Consider the following 26,089-nt stretch of genomic DNA (forward strand, 5'->3'; position numbering starts at 1 on the left):
CATGTGCCAAAAAAGAGGCCTTGCAAAAGAGCCAAGCATATTAATGGCACTAGAAAACATCCAGGAAAGGAAGGGAAAAAGACATAGCCTGCCAGATGTATTTTTTTTAGTGTTCATTCTGGCACGGTATTTTGTATGCACGTGACAGAACACAAGAGCCCCCAGTCCACCTTGACTTCAGCCCTCTTCAGCACGTATCGCTAAGCCACAAGCACAGTTATTAAGAGGAATACTGTGTGCTGCACAGCTTGCTTACATGTCAGCACTCAACCACGTAGAACCGTGTTCTGGTACAAATGCACCCTTCCCTTCAGAGCCTGGCCACCGGTCTACGCTCACGGGAAGGGTGACACTTCAACTTACTCTCTAAGATTGGATGGCGCCAATGTGAATTTGTCAGACAATCTGCAGTCTCATTAGATAGAACAGACGCTGAACAGTTGGCACACTCGGAACAAACACAAACACCTAACAGTTGTGAGCAAAAAGCTACTTCTTTTGAATTTCTGTATCAGAAAGCAAGGTGGCTGTGGATCAGTAGGCATACAACTAGCTGCATACCATACAAAATAAACATCTACCAGCATTTCTGCACACAGTTAGATGTACTCTAGCTAAAAATTTCAAAAAAAAAAAAAGTTAAATTTGTTCCAAGGGAAGTTGCACAGACAGCAGAGGAGTGTGCATTTGCAATAGCAAGCAACAAAGCAAAACCCCACTATACTGCAAGGCCGGGACAAGTGTGTCCACAAATTAATAGGCACCTCCAGAAGTTTAACTGGGGTACATAATAATGCCAAAGTCATCAGCCTGGCAGACACCTTCTTGATGGAGTACTCTTAAAACAGTGTCTTGGAAGCAATCCATAAATGTCCACAACGCTCAAGGCTTTCACAGAGAGCCCTCTTTGACAACTGTCTTCCATTCCCCCACATAACAGGGTGGCCCAGAAGGTCATATAAAAATAAAGACTTCTTTTTCTGTCCGTAAGGCTGAAAGAATGCAAAGCCTTTAAAAATACAGAAAAATCTTTTATTGCTTTTAACAAATTTACTCCCTTTTTGCTACCATCAAAAAGGAGTCTAACCCTCTGTACAGATCTTCACAGAAATAAATCTTCAAGACAATCAGCTTAAATGAATTCCCAATTTAAGCTGGAACAGACTCACTTGGGTCTTTTGCTTTTTTTTAAATGGAAAGTGAGCCTAGCTGTATGTGCCAATAGCCAAGATAAGTAGTGTTTTGCCAGAATCACTGACATGAACTACAATGATATGCAAAACAAACAGAGGTTTATACTTCTCTGTATAAGCAGAATTTATCTTGGATACACCCTTGTATGTAATATCATGGGACGTGCATTTAAACCCATTCTTCTAGTCAGAAAACAGGATCTAAAGAGGCCAGTATAAAAGTTGGCAGATAGACTTTTGGTATTTGCTATGGAAATTCTATATAAAAAGCTGGCCAGCCTCCCAATTTCCATTATACAAACTCCCAAATATTCAGTTCATAAAGCAGCATTCAATCGCCATACTGTACCTTGTGTTTGCAATTCGCTCTCTCCATTCTTCTGAGAGGAAGTCACCTCTTTCCAGCTTAAAAAAAGACAAAGAACACAAAAAACCACACACACACACAAGAGTTAACATTGTTCCTTTCTGCTCTGTATCCCTTTTCCTCTGGAAAAGGCCAAACATGCTGTACCAACTCAGTGATACTACTACAAATAAGGCAAAATGAAGTCTTTAGGAAATACTGAGAAAACGAAGCGCCCAGAGCTCAGCAGCTGGCTTTGCCCATTCCTCAGGTCCCGGAGGTGCCTCCCTCTCTGCTCCCACCCTCAGCCGCTCTCCTGCCACGGGATGAACAGGGAAGAGCCTCCAGGTATCACTGATGCCCTATGAAGACTGTGCTCCACGGAGAAGCCAGCAATGCCGTACAGCGCCTGTACCAGAAACGATCAGCAAATGCCTCCTCGAGTCCCCACTGCCCCCCGTGCTTCGGTCAGTCCCTCCTAGCAGAGGGGGAACTGGAGCAAAGAGACTCGGCACAGCGCTTGCTGGAAACACTGGCTCATAATTCAGGCTCTTGTTGCAAGAGACAGACAGGCATCTGATTTTTCTGTGGTACTAAATATAAATCCTGAATGCTTCTAACACTTTCAAGTTGGAAATCAAGTAACATAAAAGACTTATTTGAAAATAATTATAGTTATGACTTCAGTAACTTATATAGTACCTTTCTGATGAAACCACATCAAGTCCCAGGTTAATACCCGCAACTACATAGCTTTTCCACAGATGAACATTTTCTCAGTCATGCTTTTGAAATGAGAGAGGAATGTATGGGCCATGCTGTTTTGCTGTGCCACAAGTAAGGCAGAAGGAGGGTTGGGGGAGGAAGATAAGAAGAGGAGAGAAAAAATAATATGCAACTATATAATTAATGATAATGACACACTTTGAAGGGGCAAGTAAGATGATGGTTTGTATCAGAACCTCAGGAACATCAAAGCAACAACAGTGACTGCTTCGCATCCTTTTTCTGCATGTATTACTTTGTAGGGAAAGAAGTGAGCATTTCACATGCCAGCACTTACTCTCATTTAGTGACAAGTCAAACAGAAGTGCCTGCACTGCAATGCAGACACACTCTAGCTACTTCCAAACCTCGCTGGCTAAGCCAGGATACCTGTCTCAGTGAAGCACCAGAGCCTGGTGTCTTCCACCGTAGCTTTCTCTTCCCAGCAGAGCCACAGAAGGGATGACAAACGGAGGTAAACCTGTCTGAGCCATCATGAAGGACAAAGCCACAGTTGCCAACAGGAGTGGCTGTGCTTCTTGGGAGGAAGGGAAGGAAAAAAAAAAAACCAAAAAAGAAGCCTAAATGCCCTGCTGCTATACACTGTGCAAGAGGGCTGAGAAAAGCAAACATCGAGGGTTCTCGAGCAAAAGATCAGGAACTTTGCAAAGAGCCTTAAGTGTTAGAAACTAAACATGCTGAAAACAGCAGGTTAGAATAACTAAAGTTAGTCAGAATTATTCGTTCTGCCAAACAGCTAGGCTGAAATACGATTTTAAAACAGAATTACTACCTGTATTCTGATACCTGCTGGGAGGGGATGCATGTTTTGATATCCCCGCTATAGTAAAAACAAAGCATATGCTGGAGACTGAACTCAGAGAGATCCAACCTAACAACATACTACTAGGTATTTTCAAAATCTAAAGCAGAAACTCAATGCAACATCAGAACAGCTCTAAAGAGCACTGAGTTTTTCTCATCTCATACACAGAAACATTTTTTCTGGAGCTCTATATGCCCTATTTGTGAATGGAGACCATCTCCAGATTATTTTTAAGAGATAATTTTGCCTCACAGTCTTATCTGTTCTTGTAGTAAATAGTTTCATGGTTGAGTAACCAAGACACAGTAGAAGAAAACCCACAAGACGACGACTGTATTTATTTTACAACAATTTTTGCAAGTCAGCTTCTATATTGCAGTCCTCCACATCACAGAGTTTCTAATGGCTACATGAGGTTTTCATACACTAACAGGAGAAAGAAACACATTTGAAAAATAAGGAAGCATGATTATAAAGCCATAGCCTAGCAAGAGAACAAAGAACCAGTGTAACATGAAACTATTTTGAAATACTAAGCTTCATGTAAAGGTCTTGAAATCTAACCTAAGTGGCTGTTATACTTTATTTGGATCCAGTTACACTGTATGTTTGTCCTGCCTATGTGGTTAGGAAGAGTGCAGTTATAACCCAAATCTCCATGCTTTAACCTGATATAACACATGGAGGCTGAACACTTCTTCCCCCTGTCTACTTTTGCAAGATATAGCCATGTTACAATTCAAATGAACCACAGCCCTGTTTAATCCCATCTATTTTTGTATTGTAATGCTACCCTAGCTCATACTTAGCCAATAGTTGAGGGAAAAATCTCACCAGGAAAAATACTGGAGTAGAGAAATAACCAGATGGTCAACTGTGGTTGGGAGAAAATTGGTTATTTTTTCCCCTCTGGAAGCAAGACAGTGATTCCTGGATCCGCTACATTCAAAACAGTACAAGAGCTGTCTGATTGACTGCTCCTGACGACCAGTTTCTTCACCTACTGTACTTGTGATCAATAAATGATGACCTAAAAGGAGGAAAGTAGGGCCTTCCTCATCAACTGACACAGGGAATCTAACAAAATCCCCCCCAAAATCCCAGTCAACTCTGTGGTTTACAGTAATTTTGAGAGTGAAACAAGAACTGGTAAGGAAACTCCAGCTAACTAATTCCTGGCCAAGGAATGCAGCAGCTGAACCAGAAGAACATGGTCCATTACAGTCATTTAGGGAGAAGGTGGCACACCCTGCAAAGCAGCGGTGACAGCTGCGGTGACAGCTACGGGATGCACTCAATCTCTTCCCACCGGTGCCCCCACCCCCATCGCGTTCCTCCTCTCTGTGAAACTTAATCTCCTTAGTGAATAATGAATGGAAGGGACCATCTGTAATGCAGATATTTTCATCTAATTAGACAATGCAGGAGACAGTGCTTTATCTAAAAGGATAATTAGCTCAGTGAAATCCGCTTCAGAGAGCTGCCAGCCTGCATCGTTTCTAAATTTAGAAGCCAAAACAGGTTTTTATTCAGGTTTTTCAAACAGATAAATTCCCTCTACAGAGACTGCAGAAATACGCTCAACGGCATCTGATTCCTGTAACTTGAAGAAAACCGGCAGGTCACCGCCCGGGGGAAGCAACAAGAGGTACACTCCAGCGGCTGTGCATTCATCACGTAGCAGAGCAACAGTTTATGAAGGTCAAGCCCCTTTGCCGCAGAGGAGGGCTTCATTCTCGCCCCAGCGCTGGGCTGGGAGTCTCTCTGGTAACGCTCTGTTTGACCGGCTACACAAAGCCATAAATTCACACGCAGAACGCCTCATTCCAGCAGCCTCCATGCAAACACTTGGCTCACAAAAACCAGTCATTTCTGCCTGGAAAAGTACACATGGTTATTTTTAGGTTCCTGTTCTTTTCAAAAATAACTGGAGGCATGAATCCAAACCTCCAAAATGTGGCATCATTTCAAAGCCACAGGGGACGTTTGGAGGGCTTTTCAAATACCAAAACATCAAGTTTCCCGCTGAAATAGGGCATTCAAAAATATCTGGGACAAACAGATATCTTGCCCTTTCCTCAGCTGCAGTGTACTGTTAAGCAACGGAAGTTTTTAAGTACAGGTGATGTCAGTTATCCCCACAAACCAGCAGCTGGTATCAGGCAACAAGAGACAAAGAAACTCCTACACAAATCACTCTGCTTTTGCTCAGAACAGAGATTTCCAGGAAAACAAGCCAGAGAGGGCACCCCAAACTCAATCAGAGACAAGCCTGCAAGCTTACAGATACCAGGCTTCCACTGATTTATGCACAACAAAAATCACCTCTAATCCACGGGCTGAACCACAGAGCATCTTCAGCAATTAGAAGCTACTGGGGTTTCCTCTGAGCAGCAGACAGCACATGTGTCAGAGATGTCCATCCAGCCAAAATGCCAGCCTTTAGCAACACTGACCTGTGCTTTCCTGCACTTATTTTGAAGACTTGTAGATGATTTCCACCTACTGCTAAAACAAGCTTTTATGGAGCAGGGGAAGGTATTCTGTTATAACACTGAGCAAACAAAAACAAAACAAATGCTTGTCTGCAGCAGAAGTCCAATATGCGACTGCAGCTACTGCCAACTTCTCCTGCAGAGACCTACTCTAACCTATGACTGGAAGAATCATAGAACCATTTAGGTTGGAAAAGACCTTTAAGATCACCAAGTCTAACTGGTAACCTAACCCTGCCAAGTCCACCGCTAAACCACGTCCCTAAGCGCCTCATCCACACCACTTAAATACCTCCAGGGATGGTGACTCAACCACCTCCCTGGGCAGCCTGTTCCAATGCCTGACAACCCTTTTGCTGAAGAAATTTTTCCTAATATCCAATCTAAACCTCCCCTGGAGCAACCTGAGGCCATTTGAGAAGGAGGGAAGTGATCATGCCCCTGTACTCGGCGCTGGTGAGGCCGCACCTCGAATCCTGTGTTCAGTTTTGGGCCCCTCACTGCAAGAAGGACATTGAGGGGCTGGAGCGTGTCCAGAGAAGGGCGACGAAGCTGGTGAGGGGTCTGGAACACAAGTCTGATGAGGAGCGGCTGAGGGAGCTGGGGTTGTTCAGTCTGGAGACGAGGAGGCTGAGGGGAGACCTCATCGCTCTCTACAACTACCTGAAAGGGGGTTGTGGGGAGGTGGGTGTTGGTCTCTTCTCCCAAGTGACAAGAGGAAATGGCCTCAAGTTGTGCCAGGGGAGGTTCAGGCTGGATATTAGGAAAAATTTCTTTACTGAGAGAGTGGTAACACACTGGAATAGACTGCCCAGGGAGGTGGTGGAGTCACCATCCCCGGAGGTATTCAAGGAACATGTGGACATGGCATTGTGGGAAGTGGCTTGATGGGCATGGTGGTGTGTGGTGTGTTTTTTTGTTTGTGGGGTTGTGGTTTTTTTTGGTTAATGGTTAGACTTGATGATCTTACAGGTCTTTTCCAACCTTAGTGATTCTATGAGTTCCTCTTGTCCTATCTCTTGTTACTAGGGAGAAGTGACCGACACCCACCTCACTACAACCTCTTTCCCCTAACAGAAGAGGACAACAGATAGTAGCCACTGAGGACATACTGAAAAACTTTCTTCAAGGGTACCCCAGGAAGAACACTTAAGCACTTTCTGCTACACGGCAATCTCAGCATTGTGCCCTAGATACCTGGAGATGGCTCTGATTTTGAGGCCACATGAGGATATTTACGGTTAGAAACCATGAAAACCCATCTGCCTCTTAATTGCAATACCACTTTTTAATTTGATGACTGCACATGTGCAGAAATTCCCCAAGAAAGACTCTCTAATTATCTAGGCCTAATGACCTTACAAAAGTCTCCCGTTTCCTTCAGACAACAGTTTTCTTGAAAAGAAGGGGGTAAGGCTAATCTTGGAAACTTCTCAGTTCCAAGGGAAGAGAAACGAGAAGATAAAAGGAGGTGAAACAAAGCGAGATGTGTTGGAAACCGGACATTCTAGTCCAAAAAGCTGAAGCAGCTGATGATGATGAAAAAAGCCCTAGAAGTATAATGCATTCCCTTCGAATGGAAAAGAGAAGACTAGCAAAGAATATGATTATCCATAACCGATCAGGAATTAGACATCAACCACCATACAACCATAGCACAGGGATGTAAGTATTTATAGCAAGTTGAAACATACCAGTTGTATAAAAACTAAGAAAGATTCTTATCAGAAAGTGTTACTCTCTTGGGGGTTTTTTCCCCGATTAGAATCATGAGATTAAACAGCTCGTCCTTTAAAATGAAACTCAGTTCATTTAACAGGATTATGAGATACCATTACCTACAACAGTTAGAGATCAGGAGACTTACAAGCCAAAGTATGATGAGCAACCTTTCTCCCACTCCTCTGATACCCCAAATGGATCTTCCCACTCTGAAGCTGCAGCGATGAGCCATTACTAGCAGCTGTAGCTCTGCAGAAGCCTTAGGCATCCAACACGCCTCAGGACATTTTGCCATTAGCTACTGGAGAAGTTTAACATGCAATTATCGTCTGAAAGTGACTACTCAAGGATGTTTTGTTTTACCGAAAAGATCTGCATATATGTGACTCCGCACATTTTGTATGGAACCATTTCTCAAAAAGAGACATTTTTCTATGATTGTGGACAAAATAGAATGGAAATATACCTGGATAATCAGGGTTTATTTTAAATGTTTTCACTGGACCTTGCCCATCAGAATTCATGTGTCCAAGCTCAGAACTTCCAGCAGTAACAAGAATATTCCGGCAGGGAAAGTGAGGAAGTGTATCTGATGGTTGCAGAGCTGGCAAGGGCAATCAACTGTTGCCTCACCAAAACCAGTGTTAGCTAAAAGACAAGACTTAAGACAAGCAGCAGACCACTTTTCAGTGAGAAATCATGTATTGGAAACCTGTAATTGTACTAGGCTCTTGGCTGTTAAAAACAAGAAAACCACCACAGCCCTGCAGGCCCAACTCCAGGATTTATTGCTGCCTTATATACCACAATTTTTACTTTTACAGCAAGGCAGCTGTTATGTGCATGAAGTCAAAACCACCGTCCACATTATTCAGACAAAGCTGCAGGTGGTATCTGAGACTTCTTCCCACTGAACTTCTGCCAAGCTTCCCTCCTCCAACACTTTATTCTTCTCAAAATATTTATTTTTCCTATGACTGCCTAAAACATTAGAGTGGAATTCACAAGTTAAGCTCTGCTGATGACAGACTATTTCAATTGGTGCTTATTTTGTCTCCAATATTTGGAATTTTGGGACCCCACTAAGCATTTTGCAGGGACAAAGTTGTTTTCCAGAAAGATAAAGATACCAGGCTTTTAACTCCGTGCCTTCCAGTGTCTTCTAGCTGCATTATGAGACAAGTTTGCTCTCTGTTTAACAATAGTCACCTATAGAAGATGCTGCCTAAGGAGTTACTAAAGAAAATATATTGTTTAGCAAAAAAATGCAAATGTAAGCATAGGGTTTTTGATGAAGGAATAAAAACTAAATAAAATCTGCCCTGTGTGTCTACAAGAAAAGACCAAAAATCTATCTTCAGGCATCACTATGACAAGGTGATAGGAAACCAACTTTCCTTGAGACAAGAAGTGCTGCAAGTGTTCAACTCTTCCCAGCAAAGCAGACTGCATACTCCAGAGAAATTTTACTCTAAACACTTTTCAGAAAACAGAGTTATAAAAGCCAAAGAACCTAGCAAAAAATAAGTAGCTTTGTTTCAATATAGTACCAGACTCTGTCACTTGGAATGCACAATATGGAAATGTTCACTGCCTACGGCAATCAATATGCTTTCAATATTTTAGTCCAAGTTCCTATGCTATTCTTTAAATTACACAGCTCATAAGCAGAGTATCTTCAGTAACAATTCCTTTCATGTAATGCCAGCTGGGTGACACAATGGAAAAATGCCATATGGCCACTTCATGAAAAGTAAAGCATTCACAGGGTTTCCACAGCAGGAAAGAGTTAGCAGCCTGATATCAATCCTGCTACAAACTAGTCCCACAGCAGGCCAGCATCCCTCAGAAGAAAATCACGCTATACAGTAAAGGCATTTCAGGAATAAAGTGCACAGAGGCAGGTGGCATTATCACCTTCTCCAGCCTGCTTCCCAAAGGGAGAGTTGTAGCATCCTTCGTTGCAAGATGAGCCCTCTAAAGAGCACCAGGGATCCCTGGTCAGACAGAGAAAATTGGGAAATAAAGGCTGGCCATCTACCACCCACCATTTGATCCCACACTGCTGGAACGCTGAAAGCCACATGGTTCAAACCATTCCAGTAACATAGCAATAATGGCTCTGTACAAAAGGAAAACGAAGAAGTAGTTCCCCAAACACTTGCTCGCACTTCAACTGCGGTACACATGCTAGCTGCAACTTGTGAGCAGGAAAGAGTGACCCAACTTCTCTGGGCAGTTAGGGAACAACCCTGATCCATCCAGCCTCTTCCTTGACCATAGGAAAGTGGTAGGAGAGGCATAAATACACGTATTTTCAAAACTCCCGGTGAGTTCTTACTGTACTATGATTACATACATTTCCTCACTGGAAAGTGATTAACTAGGGAGCAGATTTTCTTAATGACATTTAAGAAGGGGGAGAAAAGCAAAAGGAGAAAGAACAACACAAGACAGTGTATGACTCTGCACGTGCTTCACACTATCATTACAGAGTGGAAAACACATCCACAATGACTAACGTTTGGAGGAATGGGAAAGCTATTTCAACATGTGTCCCTAGCCCCAAGTAGAGAGATGCCCTGTGATGACCCACTTACTCCTCCTGCTCTAGCTCCACCCTCAGAGCACCTAATTCCAATCCTTTCCAAATCAGAACCACCCACCATCCTTCCTGAGCCCACAACCCACCCCTTACCTCCAACTACAAACTATCTACCCTGTTAATGGGTCCTGGAGTTTTCTGCTCTAATCTCACAGTGCTGGCATTCATCCAGAACTTGAACCCCATGTTGAAACCCCTGCCATCCCATCCCATCCCCTCCACGACTTGTCCCAGGTGACCACACCTTCACCTGCCTGCAGAACCAAAGCTTCAGCTTTTGTTTCCAGCAGGAGACTTCAGAAACCCAAGGAGGAGCTGCCATTTTCAACAGTCTACCCAGCAGAACCTCCACATCATGGAGGGGGGGGAAATAAAAAAGAAAAAGAAGATTTAATACAAACAGAAGACACATGGCAGCCCCAGTTAAAACGACAACATTTTAGAAGAATAAATCTTCCAAGAGCTTCTGAAAAGACCTGAGAGTGCTCCCAATAACACCATACCACAGGTCAAGCAAGACAAAGAGAGGGGCCTGGGAGGATGTCTTGGAGAACACCATCCTCGGGATCAAGATAAAAGCCAGGAAGCAGATAGGCCTCATATTGCTGCTTGGCTGGTGAAAGGCTGAAGAGGACTTTACAAATTCTGTACATCAGCATGGATGACAAAGTTTTTCAGCTGAATTTCACTCACTGTGTATTCTGCATGTTTTTTCCCATACCATTTCATCCACTTTCTGAACTCTCTGTCCATCGTCTAGAAAAGGGAGGAAAAACAAAACCACTTATTAGGACATCTCGTGTTACCAGTTACATCACAGTAAAAGTAGATGCAGCTCTAACAGTGTTCACTGACCCCCAAGCCTTTTTGTTTGTTTGTTTTGGGTCGGGGTTTTTTGCCATTAACACTCAAAGCATAGGCAGACAGACAACTACTGTAGTTTAGTTTCCTTAAAAAAACCCCTTTGCTTCATCATGGCCAAGTCAAAGCTGGCATCTTCTTCTCTCCCTCCTTTTCATCGTAGTTATGTGTTATTAGCAAGGCAATCTGAGTTGACACTGCTCAGCACTAAAAATGGTGCAACCTTAAGTAGCTACTGTGTTGTGGCACATAATCCCACAGCGAGTAGGAAGCACTGAATGCCGCCCAGTCTAAGCCCAGATAGCAAAGGAACAAACAGGATAAAGACAGGTCTGCTAGGGTGAATGAGAAAGCAGAAAGCAGCATACAAAGCATTGCAACAGCAAACGGAAGGAGCATCGTGCTTGCCGAAGCAACCAGGAAGAATGCTTTAAACTACATTTAAACAGACTAAGGCTGCAGAGGATGGAAGGCTGCTACTACCCAACCAGGTAGCTGGCACCGGTTTTCCATTGCCCAAATATAGGAGAAAGGAACCAAAAACCCCATACATCAAGATAGCTTGGTGCTTTACAAATGTGCATCTCCACATTTACCAAATCTTGTCCCCATCTATATAAATTGACAATATGCAGCACAGGTCATTACATTAGAGGGGCAGTGAGGGTCCAGCTACACCCATAAAACATATTTGAAAGTGAAACTCAAGTGTCTTGGAAGACTGAAAAAAACCTCCTGATCTTTAGGATTTGACTCCATATACGGGAAGGCCCAAATTTGGAGGTAGCAGGGAAAGGAGATAAGGGAGAGGAGTACAGCAGGAATTCTGGCTTTGCTGACAACTTGGAGATGGTGGAGACCTCCATCAGCAGGTCAATAAAACAGTGTGTAATGACAGATGTATTTTAAAATTCTTTACATTTCAAAAGCACTCCAAAGGTTAGTAGGATAACTCACAAAAATCTTCAGTATTTTCAAACGCTGTATGAACTTACATTTTAATTTCTTTTTTTTTTAAGACAAGTTCACTAAAACAAATTCATAGCATTCTTCTTTAGCCGAAGCTTTTCAAAGTCATCTGCATTAATTATCATAGTAACCAGAGATGTGTTGCCACAGCCAATCTTAACTAGAAACTTAATCCAATCCCTTCCACAAACGTTTGTCAGAGATGGGGAGGCAAACCAGCCCATTACACACAGCACAAGGCAGATTAGCTGTACGCAGGCAGCTTCACACATTCTGACGCTGCAGCAGCTGTTTAGTTCTTAAATCTGACAGGCCATCGTCTGTAACCAGAAGAATAATGCAGTATACTTTGTTCATCCAATAATCTTATGAAATACTGGTGTACTGCTGAAACTGAAGGTACTCCTAATATTCAATTTGTGGGTAATTTTTTTGTTTGCTAACCATTTTCACTGAAGCCTTGTGTTTGCACAACAATGTGAAGGGGTATTAGTGAAAGTGAGAATTTAACTTTCCCTCTTTAACACTGATCTTTAAGTTTAATAGCAAACACAGACAGGAGTCCAGGCCTTGCAGGTGACTCCCTAATGAAACCAAAACGCTCATGCACAGGGACTGCAAAGAGCGCTCCAGTTGGAAATTTCCACTGGGTCATGGCAGGGGAAACAAGATGGATTTTTAGATCCTTGTCTGATCCTCTTCGCCACTGTGTTTATGCATTTTTGCCTACACCACTGAAAAGGAGGATCAAGGACTTTTATTTTTTTCCCCTCCCTTCATAAGGTATAATTTTCTAGCCTGTGCAGGCTGAGTCAGCTTGTTTTAACAATACGGAGGGACAAGTTTCTGTTCAGTCTACTGCAGAAAGTAAACTTCTTACAGTAAGGCATGACTAACCTTTATTGTTTGCTTGTAGCTCATTTGCCTTCCAGGTTTGCCTTGGAACTGATTATCTTTGTGTGTCCCCATTGGCACAGAATTAGAAGAAGTGTGAAGAAAACTGCCTGCCTGACTAAACATTATGGTTTTCTTATAATAAGACTTCATTTAGGTGCCTACTATGCAGTTATTAACCAGATACCCAGCACAGGCCTCATCAATTAGCCTACAACAGTTTAATAACTAAGCTGAACTTCAGCTTTAGGGCACCAAAAAGGGGCATCACTACCATAAGCAGAAACAGAGCCTTTAAAACCTTTAAGAACTATTCGTTTGGTGAATTCATTCCTAGCTTTGCTTAATGCTGTGGTCTCTGGAAGCTCTGTATTAGAGCCACTTCAGACACAGAATGATTGCAGGTTTTTAGGTGAAGCTACACTGCACTTCTCTTGATTAGGTCCTATGCCATTAACGTTAAAAGAGCTTTATATCTCCTGGTCCTGAAATCACTTCAGAAACATGCTAATGCTCCTTCTGTGCACTCCCCAAGCACTGCTAGCAAACAACTAGACATACACTTCTTTCCCCAAGCACGCCGTGCTCCAGGTCTTACTGACCTGAGAAGCCAAGGCAACTAGGACTGAAATTCTGCTTTTCTTCCTGCACAGCACTTAACAGTAATCCTGAACCACTTAGTTAGCCTTCAAACAAGGCATATACACTCAACTCACTTAAAAAACTCACCTCAGCATATTTGGCTGGAATATCAGCTTTCTCCACACCATAGTGATGTTTGCAGTTTGTGGCTGCAGCCACTTGAAGCACCACCTGACCCACACCTGCAGGAAAGAAAAAGCAAACCTGAGAATAAGTTTCAGTAGAAAACCACTGCAAGGGGAGATGAGAGCTTCTAGAGCCAACAGGAAAAATGCAGGTAATCGGTGGAACTAGGCTTCAGGATACAATTTCAACTCCCAGTTGTGTCTGACAGTTCCCACATGAACTCTGCCTATCTCTCAACTGAAAAGCAGATTCAAGGCAACGTGCGTTACTGAAGTAAGTCCCATTTCCCTACAAGATGTGAAATACGAAGAACACGTTTTTCAGTAAAAAGGGTTTACATCCTAACTAGAAAGTAAGCAGTGCAATTTCACTTTTCTTACAGAAAACAATTTCTAGCATTGTAGTTCTGAGGTTTACATTTTTCAAAATACTGAGCACTTTTTATGATAATAGCATAAGACTACAACATTTACAGCAATGTTTGTAATGATAATTATTAATGGCTACTTTTATTAAATATTGCAGGCTCATTTTTGAAAAATTCGCACAGGTTTCAGAATAGTGGCATTTTCATTTTTTTGTCCACAGATTTTATATGCATTCCATCAAATCTACAGGTTTTACTTTGTAATTCACTATTTAATTAAGTAATCGGAAAAACAGTTAAACAAACCCTACCATATCCCAAAACAAATACTTGTTGGTCATGTACCTACGCCATTCATTTGAAGATCGGCTAAAATGTTTGTCATAGTCTAGCAGTATTTATACCGGTTTTCACCATGAAATGCAGCACAAAGTCTGAGAACATGTAAAGCTTATTTATATATGAGCTCCTTTAGAATACTACTTTAGAAAATATTGTAGGGTTCAACACTCAACATTTCAGAAGCAACCACTACACTGGCAAGACTAAGTATTACTTAAAAATGCATGAACTTCCCATCACTCCAAATTCTACTTGCATCAGATGCTACCAGCAGTAATTAGCAGCCATTTCTACACCTCGCCTAAATGCACTCCCTCTCCCCCACCCCAGTGTATGTTAAAAAAATACTCATTCGATTTCTCTCTGTATGAGTGACCCACATTTTGCACACACTAGAGCAATGTCATTCCACATTTGTTGAAGCAGTCACTTAAGATTTTCTTAAAACATCCAATATTCAGCAGTAATACATTGATGCATCACTTTTTTCCTATGACTGACACAAAATGCATTCTTGTCTCACCAGTGCACTTAATCATTCTGCACATGACCACATGGGAAACAAGAGTGAATCCAAGAGGATAGCCCATTTGCACAGAAAACATATTGCTGTTTTCCATTTCATTGGCTGCCGGCAGGAAGCGGCACTGGTAATTGAAGGGGTGGAACTCCTGCATTTAAACCATTACCACTATAATGTTGGCTGGCACAATGAGAACTGTAGTGCTGACAGGGGATTTTGTTGTTGGGTTTTTTCGGTTGTTTTTGGGGTTTTTTGCCAATTCCCATTTTGCATACACACGCATATGTTATACACATGCAAAGGTGGATGTACAAATTTCAGGGGGGGGGGAGGAGAACATGGACAATCAAAATCTGAGGCAGAACTGTTTTGTTCTTTCTTGTTTATGAAGAGCAAGGAGGACAAAGACTAAAGGGACAATCAAGAACACGCTGCGTTGTCAGATATCACATGATATGGCATAAGAAGTTACTAATCTTGTCTGTCTTTGGCTTTTCCTTTCGCAAGAACTTAACTGTATTGTAATTTCAGTTTGCCTAATGATGATGCATACCTCCATAAATTTCTCCTGCAATGAGCCACATATTCCTGGCATCACACACAAAACTAACAAGAACAGCCACAGCATCCTGGTGGGGATTTAGCCCTGCTGTTCAGCCACTGCTGTATGCATGTAGTTATTGGAACAGCATTAGATTTACTGATAGAAATAATATGCTATGACAGTGAGTCATTTACACCGCACTCAATACTGCATTGATTACAATTTACAAGAAGTTCACTCCTTCAGTACAAACTCAACAACTATGTTCTGGTTTTAATTGTTTCAGTGCTCCAAACATTAAAAGTCAAAGGCATCTGAATTTAAACCATTCCTTTCATACAGGCTTTTTAGACAGTGAATTTTTATACTGTCGGTCAATCTCCAAGATTAAAGTGGGAAGATTAGCAATAAATACCTGATCTTTTTTCCGATGATAGCAGGTAAAAGTATCTAACATTTGAGCTTGTTACATAATCAGCAGCACTACAGGACTTCAGATATGATCTTCTTTAACCTTCCTGAACAAACAATTGCGAGCACCTATGGCAATTTTTTTCTTCCAGATGGAAAATAGTTTGTCAGATCTGATGCCTTTCTAAATGTCTCATCTGAACATAAGTCACTGAAACAGGAAATTTCAGACCTAAGTCCCACCGAGGGAGGAAGCGGTGGGTTAAAAAAAAAAAAAAAAAAAAAAAAAATCACTGAAGATCCTTGACTGGAGATGCATTAAGTTTTGGGAGGGAATGGCAGTCCTGCTATATTTAAATTTAAAATATATTTGGTTTTTAACAACTGAATGTATTTTAAAATATTTTTCCCCAGAAGTCCTGTATCATACCAGCAACAAAACCAAAACATACTTCATTTAAAACTTTACAACCCATCCAGTAAAAGGGCAAATTCTTATTACTCCTTTCCTGCTCTGAACCAGATTTTAGCAACAAGAAGAACAGTATCATCTTCTTACTCAGTACATCTCTTCCACATGTGTTTGAGCCATATCTGGTTTCTTCACCAACTAGAAACGATTATTTCCTTTCAAAACTCTAACCTGTTCACAAGATGCAGTTGTAGATTTTGTGGGGTCTCACAAGGCAGCTCTTACAGCTAACTATAAAGTCTTTTTTGACACACCGATAAGTATCTCAGAGGAAAAAAGCTGCTTAATTTTCAGATTCCACACCACGTGTTTCTCACTGGCATGGGAAGGGTCAAGAAATCACATTTTCAGATATGAAGGGCATAAACTGAATCCACTGAAAATAGATGAATCCTTAGAAATGGAACTGCTATTGTTATCTTTCAAGACTTATTTTTAATATTGTTTCTTTTTTATAGGTCTATCCGCCAATTGCAACAGAAACCGAAAGTTTTCTGTAACAAGGGTTTATTGCATTTGTAGGCTGACATTTCATGAACACCACAGGGAAGAACATCTGGGATGTCTGTTTCGTCTGTTTAATCTTGGCATAAAAAGCAGGAGCATCATTGGGGATTATCTACAAAAGGTGCTTATTCTGTAACACAATTCTTAGTGCTGGTTTACTTTCCAAATATGAATTTCACTTTTTTTTTTTTAAGAAAGGAAAAAACAGCATGCAAAAAGAGAAAAAGAAAACCCACTTAAGTTATTGGTCACTTACCACTGCCCAAGTCAACAAACAAATCATCCTCCGTCATTTTAATTTCATCTATCATTTGGGCCACTAAGTCAAAGGAAGTTTCTCCGTAAACCTCTGGGGAAAAGGGCTCATAGTTGTTAAGTTTCTCTGGATCAGTCACCGAGTGGTTATACACTTGCTGCAGGATGTGCCGGAGGAGCCCGTTGGAGGGACGAGTGTTCAGTTTCATCGGTTGGGTGGTTCCCTTCCACTAAAGGTAAAGAGCAGGAAGAAGATATGAACCCCACATGAGGACAAGTAAATGTCACCAAAACAAGGCTGCATTGGCGTAACCTAGAAATGAGATAAATTCCTTCCCATCCCCTCTCTCACAAGCTGGTCTGCAGGTGCTCTGTAAAGATAAAAATGGTGAATGATACTGAAGAAATTACACAACACTGATTGCTCTATACTTTGTCTCACCTCAACTAATAGGTAATTTCAAACATGTCTGCTGGAAATAGGTGCTAAAGGGGAAATTAGAGAGATGTAAAAATCAATAGGCAATGTAAAGCTTAATACTGAATATAGTTGGCGCAGGTGTAAAAGTTTGTTCACTCTTTTTATTTACTGATCACCACTGAACTGATGATGACTGTACTGTCAACGTAAGAGCAGTTTCATTTTCTTTCAGGAACTGTAGGATGGGAGGGATCATATGTACTCAAACTGGGAGTGGCAGGAAAGAGATGGAAATCAAGCTTCCCTTCTTCAGAAAACCCCTGTCCTAACCATAAAAGTTGTTAAGTTTCAAAAATGTTTACCTCTCCCTTTGATAAATACACAAAAAAAAAGGACAACTCCAGGATCCCTCCTAAACATTCCTCTGTTTGAGATTCAGATGGCAAGAACAACATGAAACCAGTTAGATTTGCCAATTCAGACAGCAACTGCAAATGCTGAATAGCTTCAAATTTTTAGCTGTTAACCAACATACACAGGAAGACACCTGAATCCAAACAAGCACAAGTTTTAGGGAGTTGTAGGCCCACAAAGTGAAGGAAAGTCTGGCAAAAAAGTCTTGCTGCCATAATACTGCTCATGTCAAATAATTCCCACAAGCACAGCAGAGAAAAAATCCACTGTACTTCCAAAATTAAACAGAATAGTAACATTAATTCATTGCTCATGTTTTGCTTCCTCCAATTCAACCTTTTATAGGGGTAAAAAAACCAAAAAGCTTGTTAAATTGGTCTGAAAAGAGATTGCATTCTAGTTTTGCCAGAGTGATCCCGCAGAACAGAGCAGCTGAACTGAGTGGCAAGCAAGGAAATTCCTAAGCCATGGATCACTTCCACAATACACAGGAGAGTTCATATGGATTATTTAAGTACCCATAAGCCACAGATTTCCCCACGCAAAAGTAAATCTATATAATAAATCCCTGTGCAACACCTACATGCTAAATGCAGAGAAACCTTTTCTTCCCCCTAAAAGTAACTCAGCTATTTCAAAGTGCCAAAATAATGGTGCCAGAAGTGCACACTGAAGAGTAATAGCTTACAAATCTGCAGTTTGGGGGAGAAAAAATTACTTTTTTTTTCTTTTCTTCCTATAATAATATCCCTCCAATACTAACTGCTTGAATGCCCGGGTGTGATCACAAAAATAAGGTTTACTATCAGACTTATTAAGTCCCAAAAGAATGGAAGTGCTGAATAGTGGTGATGCAACTAGACTAACACATATAAGTCAGTCACCACTTTCTGGATGTTTTTCACCATATGTGAATTCAAACCAGCTAGATAAACATCATGGCGCATAACAAATGTAAATACATACCAACTGATGAATGCTATCAATGGCTCGGTTGTACTTGTCACAAAGTCTCTGCATGCTTTCAAAGCTACGTGGGGAGAAACAACGCAGGGTCAGTTAAAAACAGGGAGCTCTAAAAGGCAGGTTTGAAGGTACAAACTTGTGCTATTTTGGGTTTGTTTCTTGCAGAACATGTAATTACATACACAGCTTTAGGACTTTGTATACAGTTTCCTTTAAAAAATTCCCCAGTAGACCAGGAGTACACGACAAATAATATTAGTTTCTTTAATTAATCGAAAAAGGACTGAACTCAAAGTATGACTTATTAGAAATTTTTGTATTCTCATAGTCCATTACTTCTTTTCCATATTCTCAGCTGCACAGAAATTTAAGACATCCGTAAATTTTTCTCCTTTGTTCCACCATCTCTCCATAACCAGTCCTGAGACAAGTAGATACTTTTCTAGAAATTAACTCTGGGACTGAAAATGCAGACAGACCCTGGACACAATCTAAAATTTCACCCATCAGAAAAGCATACTGATTGCTTCATGGGTTGTTTGGGATTACAGTCAATTCAGGCAGATGCCTTAATGACAGAAGCTGAGAGGATTAAATAAATTCATCTCAGTCCAGGGAAGAAAAGATGTTACTAGGAACATCATCCGCTATGTAATCAGACCCACAAAGCAGCAGCACAAAAAACAATCCAAGGAGTTACAGGAGTAAGATAATTAAATCATGGCCATCCCCAAATCAGGACGGGGTCAGGGGGACCAGGGGACATCAGAAGGAAGTGGCTTTTCAGTCTCTTGTGATCCTCATTACCACTACACTGGCTAGGACACCTCTCCGAGGAGTACTGCTGACTTCCACTTCAAGCTTTCAACTGCCCATGTTTATTTCCACGTTAAGACAAAGCAAGAGGCTAAAATGGGGTTTTGTCTGCACAGCGCGTGCATTTCTATAATCCGCTGCTTTTCATTCACGTCCATGTGTCAGTCTATCTGCTACAAGTAATTTTTCTGACGAATTTTTTCAAAGGAAGCAAAAGACTAAAGCCATTACAAAATTACAGGTTTAGGACTTACTTGAAAAGCTGCAGAAAGGTAAGTGGGGTGTGACTTTTGGGAACAGATGGGTTTCTCTTTTATTTGGTATTGCTGCTGACCACACTGATGCTACCCAGTTAAACATGCACCATGGGGATGCCAGAACTACAAAAGTTACAGTATTACCACATACTATACATTCATTTTAAGCTGCTTGTGGAATAGGTATTCACATATAACTACAACCATCTTAAAATTACTTCTAACTGCCCAGAAGAGCGGGCTTTTCATTTAGCCCCCCCACCCAAACAGCATCCCACTTGCACTGAATCCTACCCAGAGAAGGGATGGGGAAGGTTAACCTCCCACAGTCACGGCAGGCGGAGGACACGGCACTGACAGGCAGCTCTGGCATGCCACTTTTCTAAACAGGAATTCTTAGTTACTACAAAAGTAGAAACCTCCGTGCCATTCAGATTCCTAACGCTGGACGCAGTCCAACAGCGCAGATACCAGTCATTGTTTCAGAGTGAGTAATTCCAACGTACACCAGAGCTCAACTTTCTGCTGTGTGGAGTTTCCAATTATGTCCTTAATCCAACAGCCTTTGCCAATATTTCTGTTACACATTTCCTACCAAAATAACTCTGCAGAGTCTGAAGCCAGTTCCAAAAGAAAACTTCAGTTCGTAGTGTCTAAGAATAACCAGTTACAAACTGATTCACTATAAACCGTGCTGGCCTGTCCTCCTGGTCGGGAAAAAAAAAAAAAACATTCCTCTCACCTTTTTGTATCATAGTCAATTAAAACATAGTTTTCCATAGCAAGCTTGAGATCTGGGATTTCTTCACAGACCCACCTGGAACGAGAGAAGAAATAATGAATAAAAACATCTCCAATTAAGTATAATAAGGCAGTCTGTCTCAATTCTAGAGTGGCATTGCTATATGTTAAGAACACTGCAGCAGACCTGAAAGATCACAATATGGTTAGAAGTAAGGCAGACATCACAAAATGCTAACTGGAAAGCTGCAATAGTTTGCATTTGCATTGAATAAAAAGTAAGGTGCTTGTAAACGTGGGCTGTAGTATAAAGCTCTTGAAATGGCACAATTTCAAAACGAGGCGATAAATGTATTCAATGCATCTAAAAATACTTGAAGCGGTGGCTGATGCTAATCTAACATACAATGTAATGCAGAAGTGCAATATTTCAAAAGAACTCTGATACTGTAGCAAGCTTTGACAAAGCTGAATGTGAAAAAGACATTTCCTACAGCGCCCCAAAACAATGCCACCATTCATTGCAAGGATGTTCCCCTCTGTGTAGCACTCTAAACTGCTCTTACACCTTATATGACCCCAACCAAAACAGATTTTCAAGTTATTTTGATAAAAGATTCCTTCTACATGCTGAGTTAACAAAGCCCCGTATGTTGTTGCCATTAGAAATGGAAAGTGCACACCCACTTGCAGTGGGTCTGACAATGGCATCTCATAGGAGATCATCATTCTTGGAATGTAGGAAGATTAATTTCTTTCAAAGACAACTTAACAGCCACAAAAGCTTTGCACACACTTTCCTCCAAAAGCATCAAAATGGAAAACCACTATCATCATCAAAAAGCCTCAGAGCATGTCATAGGATGAATTCCAACAGGAACGGCAGTTTCTTCTTCATGCACCTTGAAGCATGCTTCACTATTAAAATGGTGGGGAAAAAAAAATTACTAGAGCTCCAACAGTTTGGTTCCTTCTGGCTGATTCACCCTTATCAAATAAATACATGGGCAAGTAAAAATCTCCCTAAAAATGTTAGGACTCTGAACTCTGCAAATTTTTTTCTCTTAGATCAGGGAAATGGGCAGTCAACAGTTGTTTGCCACTGGCTTGAAGAGATAAATGCCTCTTTGCATTCTTTTACCCACCACTTTCATAACCGTATTGCAGTTACTTTGCACAAGGCAGGCAAAGGCAGCATGAAAGCCTTGTAACACGCTGTATTCACTTAAAACACAGTTGTGAAACATTACTTTGGCCCAGCTGCTTTCTAACAGTTTTCCCCTTGCCTTCAGCTAGTGTAGCACAGAAAGCACTAGCACCAATGACTCCAGCAATCACTTTCAGCACCACATCTGTTTAAATCCCTTCAGAAAGGGTCTTCTCAATAATCATACTGACAAACAATGCCACAAGTTCCCAAGGCACAGAATCTTATCAATATCAGTACAAGTTAACTGGACGTAGTAGTAGCAGTGCATCTTGTGCCAAGGTTTTGTAGTTAGGAAAAGAAATTTCTTTAGAAGAAAAATTCTCCGCTCTAGCCGCTAGCCCCATTACACATTCTCTCCCACCACAGACCATGGGAAAATGCTATGATTTCATGTATCTAAGGGATATTATCAACACTACCATGCAAGCACTTAGCTCTCACACTCATGCTGGGAGCAAACAAGGCTCACTACCTTTTCCTAGGCCATATGTGACTGACCAAATTTCAAGCTCAGGTGGCTATGCAGATGAAACACCATTCTTTGTACCTCACCTGTATCTGCACCATCCAACCATTAAAACCTGCTTGCAGATACAGCCCTCAGACAAGGGAAGCCTGTGTGGTAAGGATCTAAAACAGTTAAGAAGAACAGCTTTTAAACAATCTAACATGGATAACACATTAACATCCCACAGGTGTTTGGGGAATTTGTGTTAGCATTTAATAAAAGTTGTTCTACAGCAAATCACCTCCTAATCCTGCTGAAATAACAGCAAGCCATGCCATAACCACTGCCTGTGCTGGGAAATGCTCAGGCTTCCTACTCTTCCTATTTGTCTTTCACCTTTATCCTCCCATATTCCCCACATTGGTCCAACTCTATCAGCAGAACCAAGAGGAATGCTAATAGGAACATCATTCCCAAATAATGCAAATGCTAACAACGCTGCAACATCACAGCAACAAGGGGAAAGGGAGAGGATGGGGAAAAGGATATGCAAGACCAGAACTTAACACATCATGCCAGTGATGTTTTCTTAACCTTGCTTTTCTAAAGATCGAATACAGACTGCCATAAGCACCAAAGTTGCATATCACTACTCATTTTTTTAATTCTGTTCAAAACAAAATAGAATATGGCAAGTTAAAACAAAGTCTGTTTGACAGGGAGATTTGTATTGCAACAAGATCAGTTCAGCTTAGAAAATAATTTAGAGCTGCTAAATTGTAACTGCTGCCCTCCTTTACATCTTGTCTCAAGACATCCATTCACTGAGATGCAGTCAGACACAGGAAAGGGTTCTAGCCACGTCTGCACTGAACACTTACCGAATTGTCTCAATAATTTCATGAGCAGCATCATGGTGTTTGTCCTGAAATGAAAAGAAAAGAAGAGATGTTTTCAAAGAGACATCAGGTGTGCTGCTTGTCGGAAGATTACAAGAATCACAATCTTTTTAAGAATATAGGTGGCAAGCATACTAGGAAAGGAGTCTTTGATTGCCACCCAGGCCACTAAACCCATCAAAATGAGCCCTCTAAGAAAAAATAAGGCTCAAGGAAATAACATTTTTCAAGTTTCTATGGACTAGCAGAAGATTTACATGAAGGAACTGTCATTCTACTTATTTCTTTGTCATTTCCTGAAATCAGGAATTGTGTAGCTGATACCCTTGAGGATTATTGGTATGCAGTAGGTACTTGACTGCAAGTTCCACAATGAACAGCTGATTTCATCGACGCAGCATCTGGTACATGCTCACATCTCCATATGGGCAGTAAGATTCTAGCACAGTGAATGGCTTTCTAAAATAAAGCATCAAATACACAGTAGGAGTGGATACCAGTGTAGAAAAAAAAACCCTCACAGCACACACACACAAAAAAAGGAGGCCTGAATATGCAGACCTTTTCATGAACTGAAAAACAAAACACACAAGCACATTAAAACTTGTGCATTACAAGTATACACTAGACTGTGAGGCACTGTGTTTGTGGACTTTAATTTGGGCGTTTACTCAAAAGCAACAGAAGCACGAGTGAGTTTAGCAAATCATTCCAAATTCATGCTAACAAAGCCCTTGGAGCTGCATGTATATGCTATAAAAAGTTATATTTTAGGGAAGTTACAGGAGTTCCTATATATGTTTTTGTATCCATCTTGTGAAGCCTTAGTCTCCAGAGTCCATCTGCACAAAGTTGAGGTTATATTTAGACATTTGTTTCTGGAAGTGGCTTTGACCTTTTAATTAGGAGTCTAGTATCTATGGTCCTTCCAGAGTTAGAAGTGTAAAAGCTCGCTCACTCTCAAATAATTTCTCTTGTCTTCTGCTGCAGAAATGTCATTTCTATAGAGTTACCAACAGGAAATTCTATAGCAAAGGGTAGGGACAGGCAACAGAAAGCAGAGGATTGAGGGCAGGGGAAGGAAGGGAATGGAAGAAGAGAAACACTAATGGACAGATGACAGAAAACAGATGGAATTATTTCTATTTCTTCAAGACATGGAAGGACATGATGTAAGTCAAATAGAAGGTATTTCCATCAGTATCACAGCTTTCATATTTGCATGAGGAAACAGATTTCCCCTTGATAACCAGTTTAAACACTTAGGGTCAGCCAACCTTGTAGAAGTTCTCATTCAAAAAAACTTGTACATAACCCTTTATATACCTGGATAAAAATCTCATGACTGAGACGGATAGAAGGAAAGGCAAACACTTCTGAAGCCTGTTATAGTAAAGGTATGAAGCAACACTTCCTATTTCACTAGGAAAAGCTTTTATTTTCAGAATGCAAAAAGTTAACCCCGTATCTAGGAGTCACACGAGAGACTAATCAAAGAAAAACAAAACATTCCAGTTGCAATATCAAAAAGGAGAAACAGCCAACATAAAAGTAATCCGGACATTTGGGATCGAATACACAGTGGCCTAGAAGCTGAGCGTTACCTTGGTCATGTTTCATAACAACATGCCAATGCTACGCAAAGGCCCCGAACATCGCAAGCCATGCAGAACAGATCTGGGGTTGTGCTTCCTCCAGGCTGTGGCGTTCGCTCAGGGCCCGGCCCGGGACAGCCCAAATCCAACAGAAACCAACAGGACCAATAAACAGTCACCCAGTTTAAGTTCAGAAATGTCAGGTAAGTAATTCTATTGATAAATCTTGGCCTAGAAAACAGGGAAGCAACTGAACTAAAATCTGCTCCTGACTCTCAGTGCACATACAAAAGAAGAAAACGCTTACAGGAGGAGGACTTCTCTTTCTTTTCATTTCTTATCTGCAAAGTATAAGAATAACACAGGACAGTCAGCTCATCCATAAACATCCCCTATAAATTTTCACCTTTCGCTACACGCAGAATTATCGTAGTAGAAACCCCTTGGGCTGATCTAGCTCTTCCAGTAAACTGTGTTCCTGTATAGTAAGAATATGCTTTATCAACATAAGCACATTATACCGGAAAAGTGAATTCATGCTTATTCTGGCATAACCGTTTTCTCTGAAGAAGTTATATTCTTCATTGATGGTTTTGGACAGTTTCAGTGCTAGCAGAACACACGGAGAAACACCTTGTCCTACAGGTCTTCATGAAAATGCCCCTATAAATGACCAGAACTGCTTAATTAACAGAATCCTTTGTCTTGGGTTAAAAAGTGAAAAACAAATTGAAAAAAAGAAAAAAAAAAAAAAAAAAAATCACAATGCACATCTACAACTACAGATCATCCAATTTAAGCAAGTGGTTTTACTAACACAACCTCAGGTGGAAACTCCAGCCAGAAGGGGCCTTTCTGAGTTCAGTTTGTTTTCTAGTTATCTAGGAATTATGACATTGAAAACAGTTCTGCATCTGCTGCTGCTAAACTTCTCTTGTTGAAACACCAAGTTTACCATACTCTATAACTAACATACTTTGTCCGAATAGACAGGCTCCCAAGATCTCATGCAAGTCTTGCAAACAAAAATCAGAGCTGATCTAACATTTCTTCAAAGCGGACAAGGCCATGGAAAATGGACGAGGGAAGGTGGGGGGACAGATCTAAAGGAAATACAGAGTAGTTTTCCTTTCTTTTGAGAAACTTTTGGTCCCATTTCAACATTATGGTTGTGAGATTTAATAAGAATAGACATTAAACAGCACCAGTCATCGCATCTGTGTTCACGCAATTGTTTATGACACTGATAGAGAGTCTTCAGCAACCCAAAAGGCCAGTTGAATAGGAACCTCACCAAAACCACAGACTCCACTCCGACCAGCATCAGCCTCTGCCCATCACCCTTTCAAGCAGATGCACTGGTTTTGGCCAGACACGCAGCTGAGCTCGGTGCAACAGCTTTAACCCGGATCCTTTTACAGACTCCATGGATGAACACTGAAACCAGCAGGCTGGGA

The 26,089-nt window shown here is 41.2% G+C and overlaps 1 protein-coding gene across 1 annotated transcript in view; it reads right to left on the reverse strand.

The window, feature by feature from the left end:
* Positions 1-26,089, reverse strand: part of DOT1L (DOT1 like histone lysine methyltransferase) — a 67,041-nt gene that overhangs the window by 26,937 nt on the left and 14,015 nt on the right. Inside the window, exons 2-8 of the mRNA XM_059831910.1 lie at positions 23,020-23,063; positions 20,482-20,556; positions 18,667-18,730; positions 16,867-17,095; positions 13,406-13,500; positions 10,646-10,708; positions 1,543-1,598 (exon numbers count right to left, since the gene is read on the reverse strand). Of these exons, the coding sequence (XP_059687893.1) occupies positions 1,543-1,598; positions 10,646-10,708; positions 13,406-13,500; positions 16,867-17,095; positions 18,667-18,730; positions 20,482-20,556; positions 23,020-23,063 (626 nt within the window). The remainder of the gene's footprint in view (positions 1-1,542; positions 1,599-10,645; positions 10,709-13,405; positions 13,501-16,866; positions 17,096-18,666; positions 18,731-20,481; positions 20,557-23,019; positions 23,064-26,089) is intronic.

Source organism: Gavia stellata, chromosome 32 (genome assembly GCF_030936135.1).
Source record: "Gavia stellata isolate bGavSte3 chromosome 32, bGavSte3.hap2, whole genome shotgun sequence".
Lineage (NCBI taxonomy): Eukaryota > Metazoa > Chordata > Aves > Gaviiformes > Gaviidae > Gavia > Gavia stellata.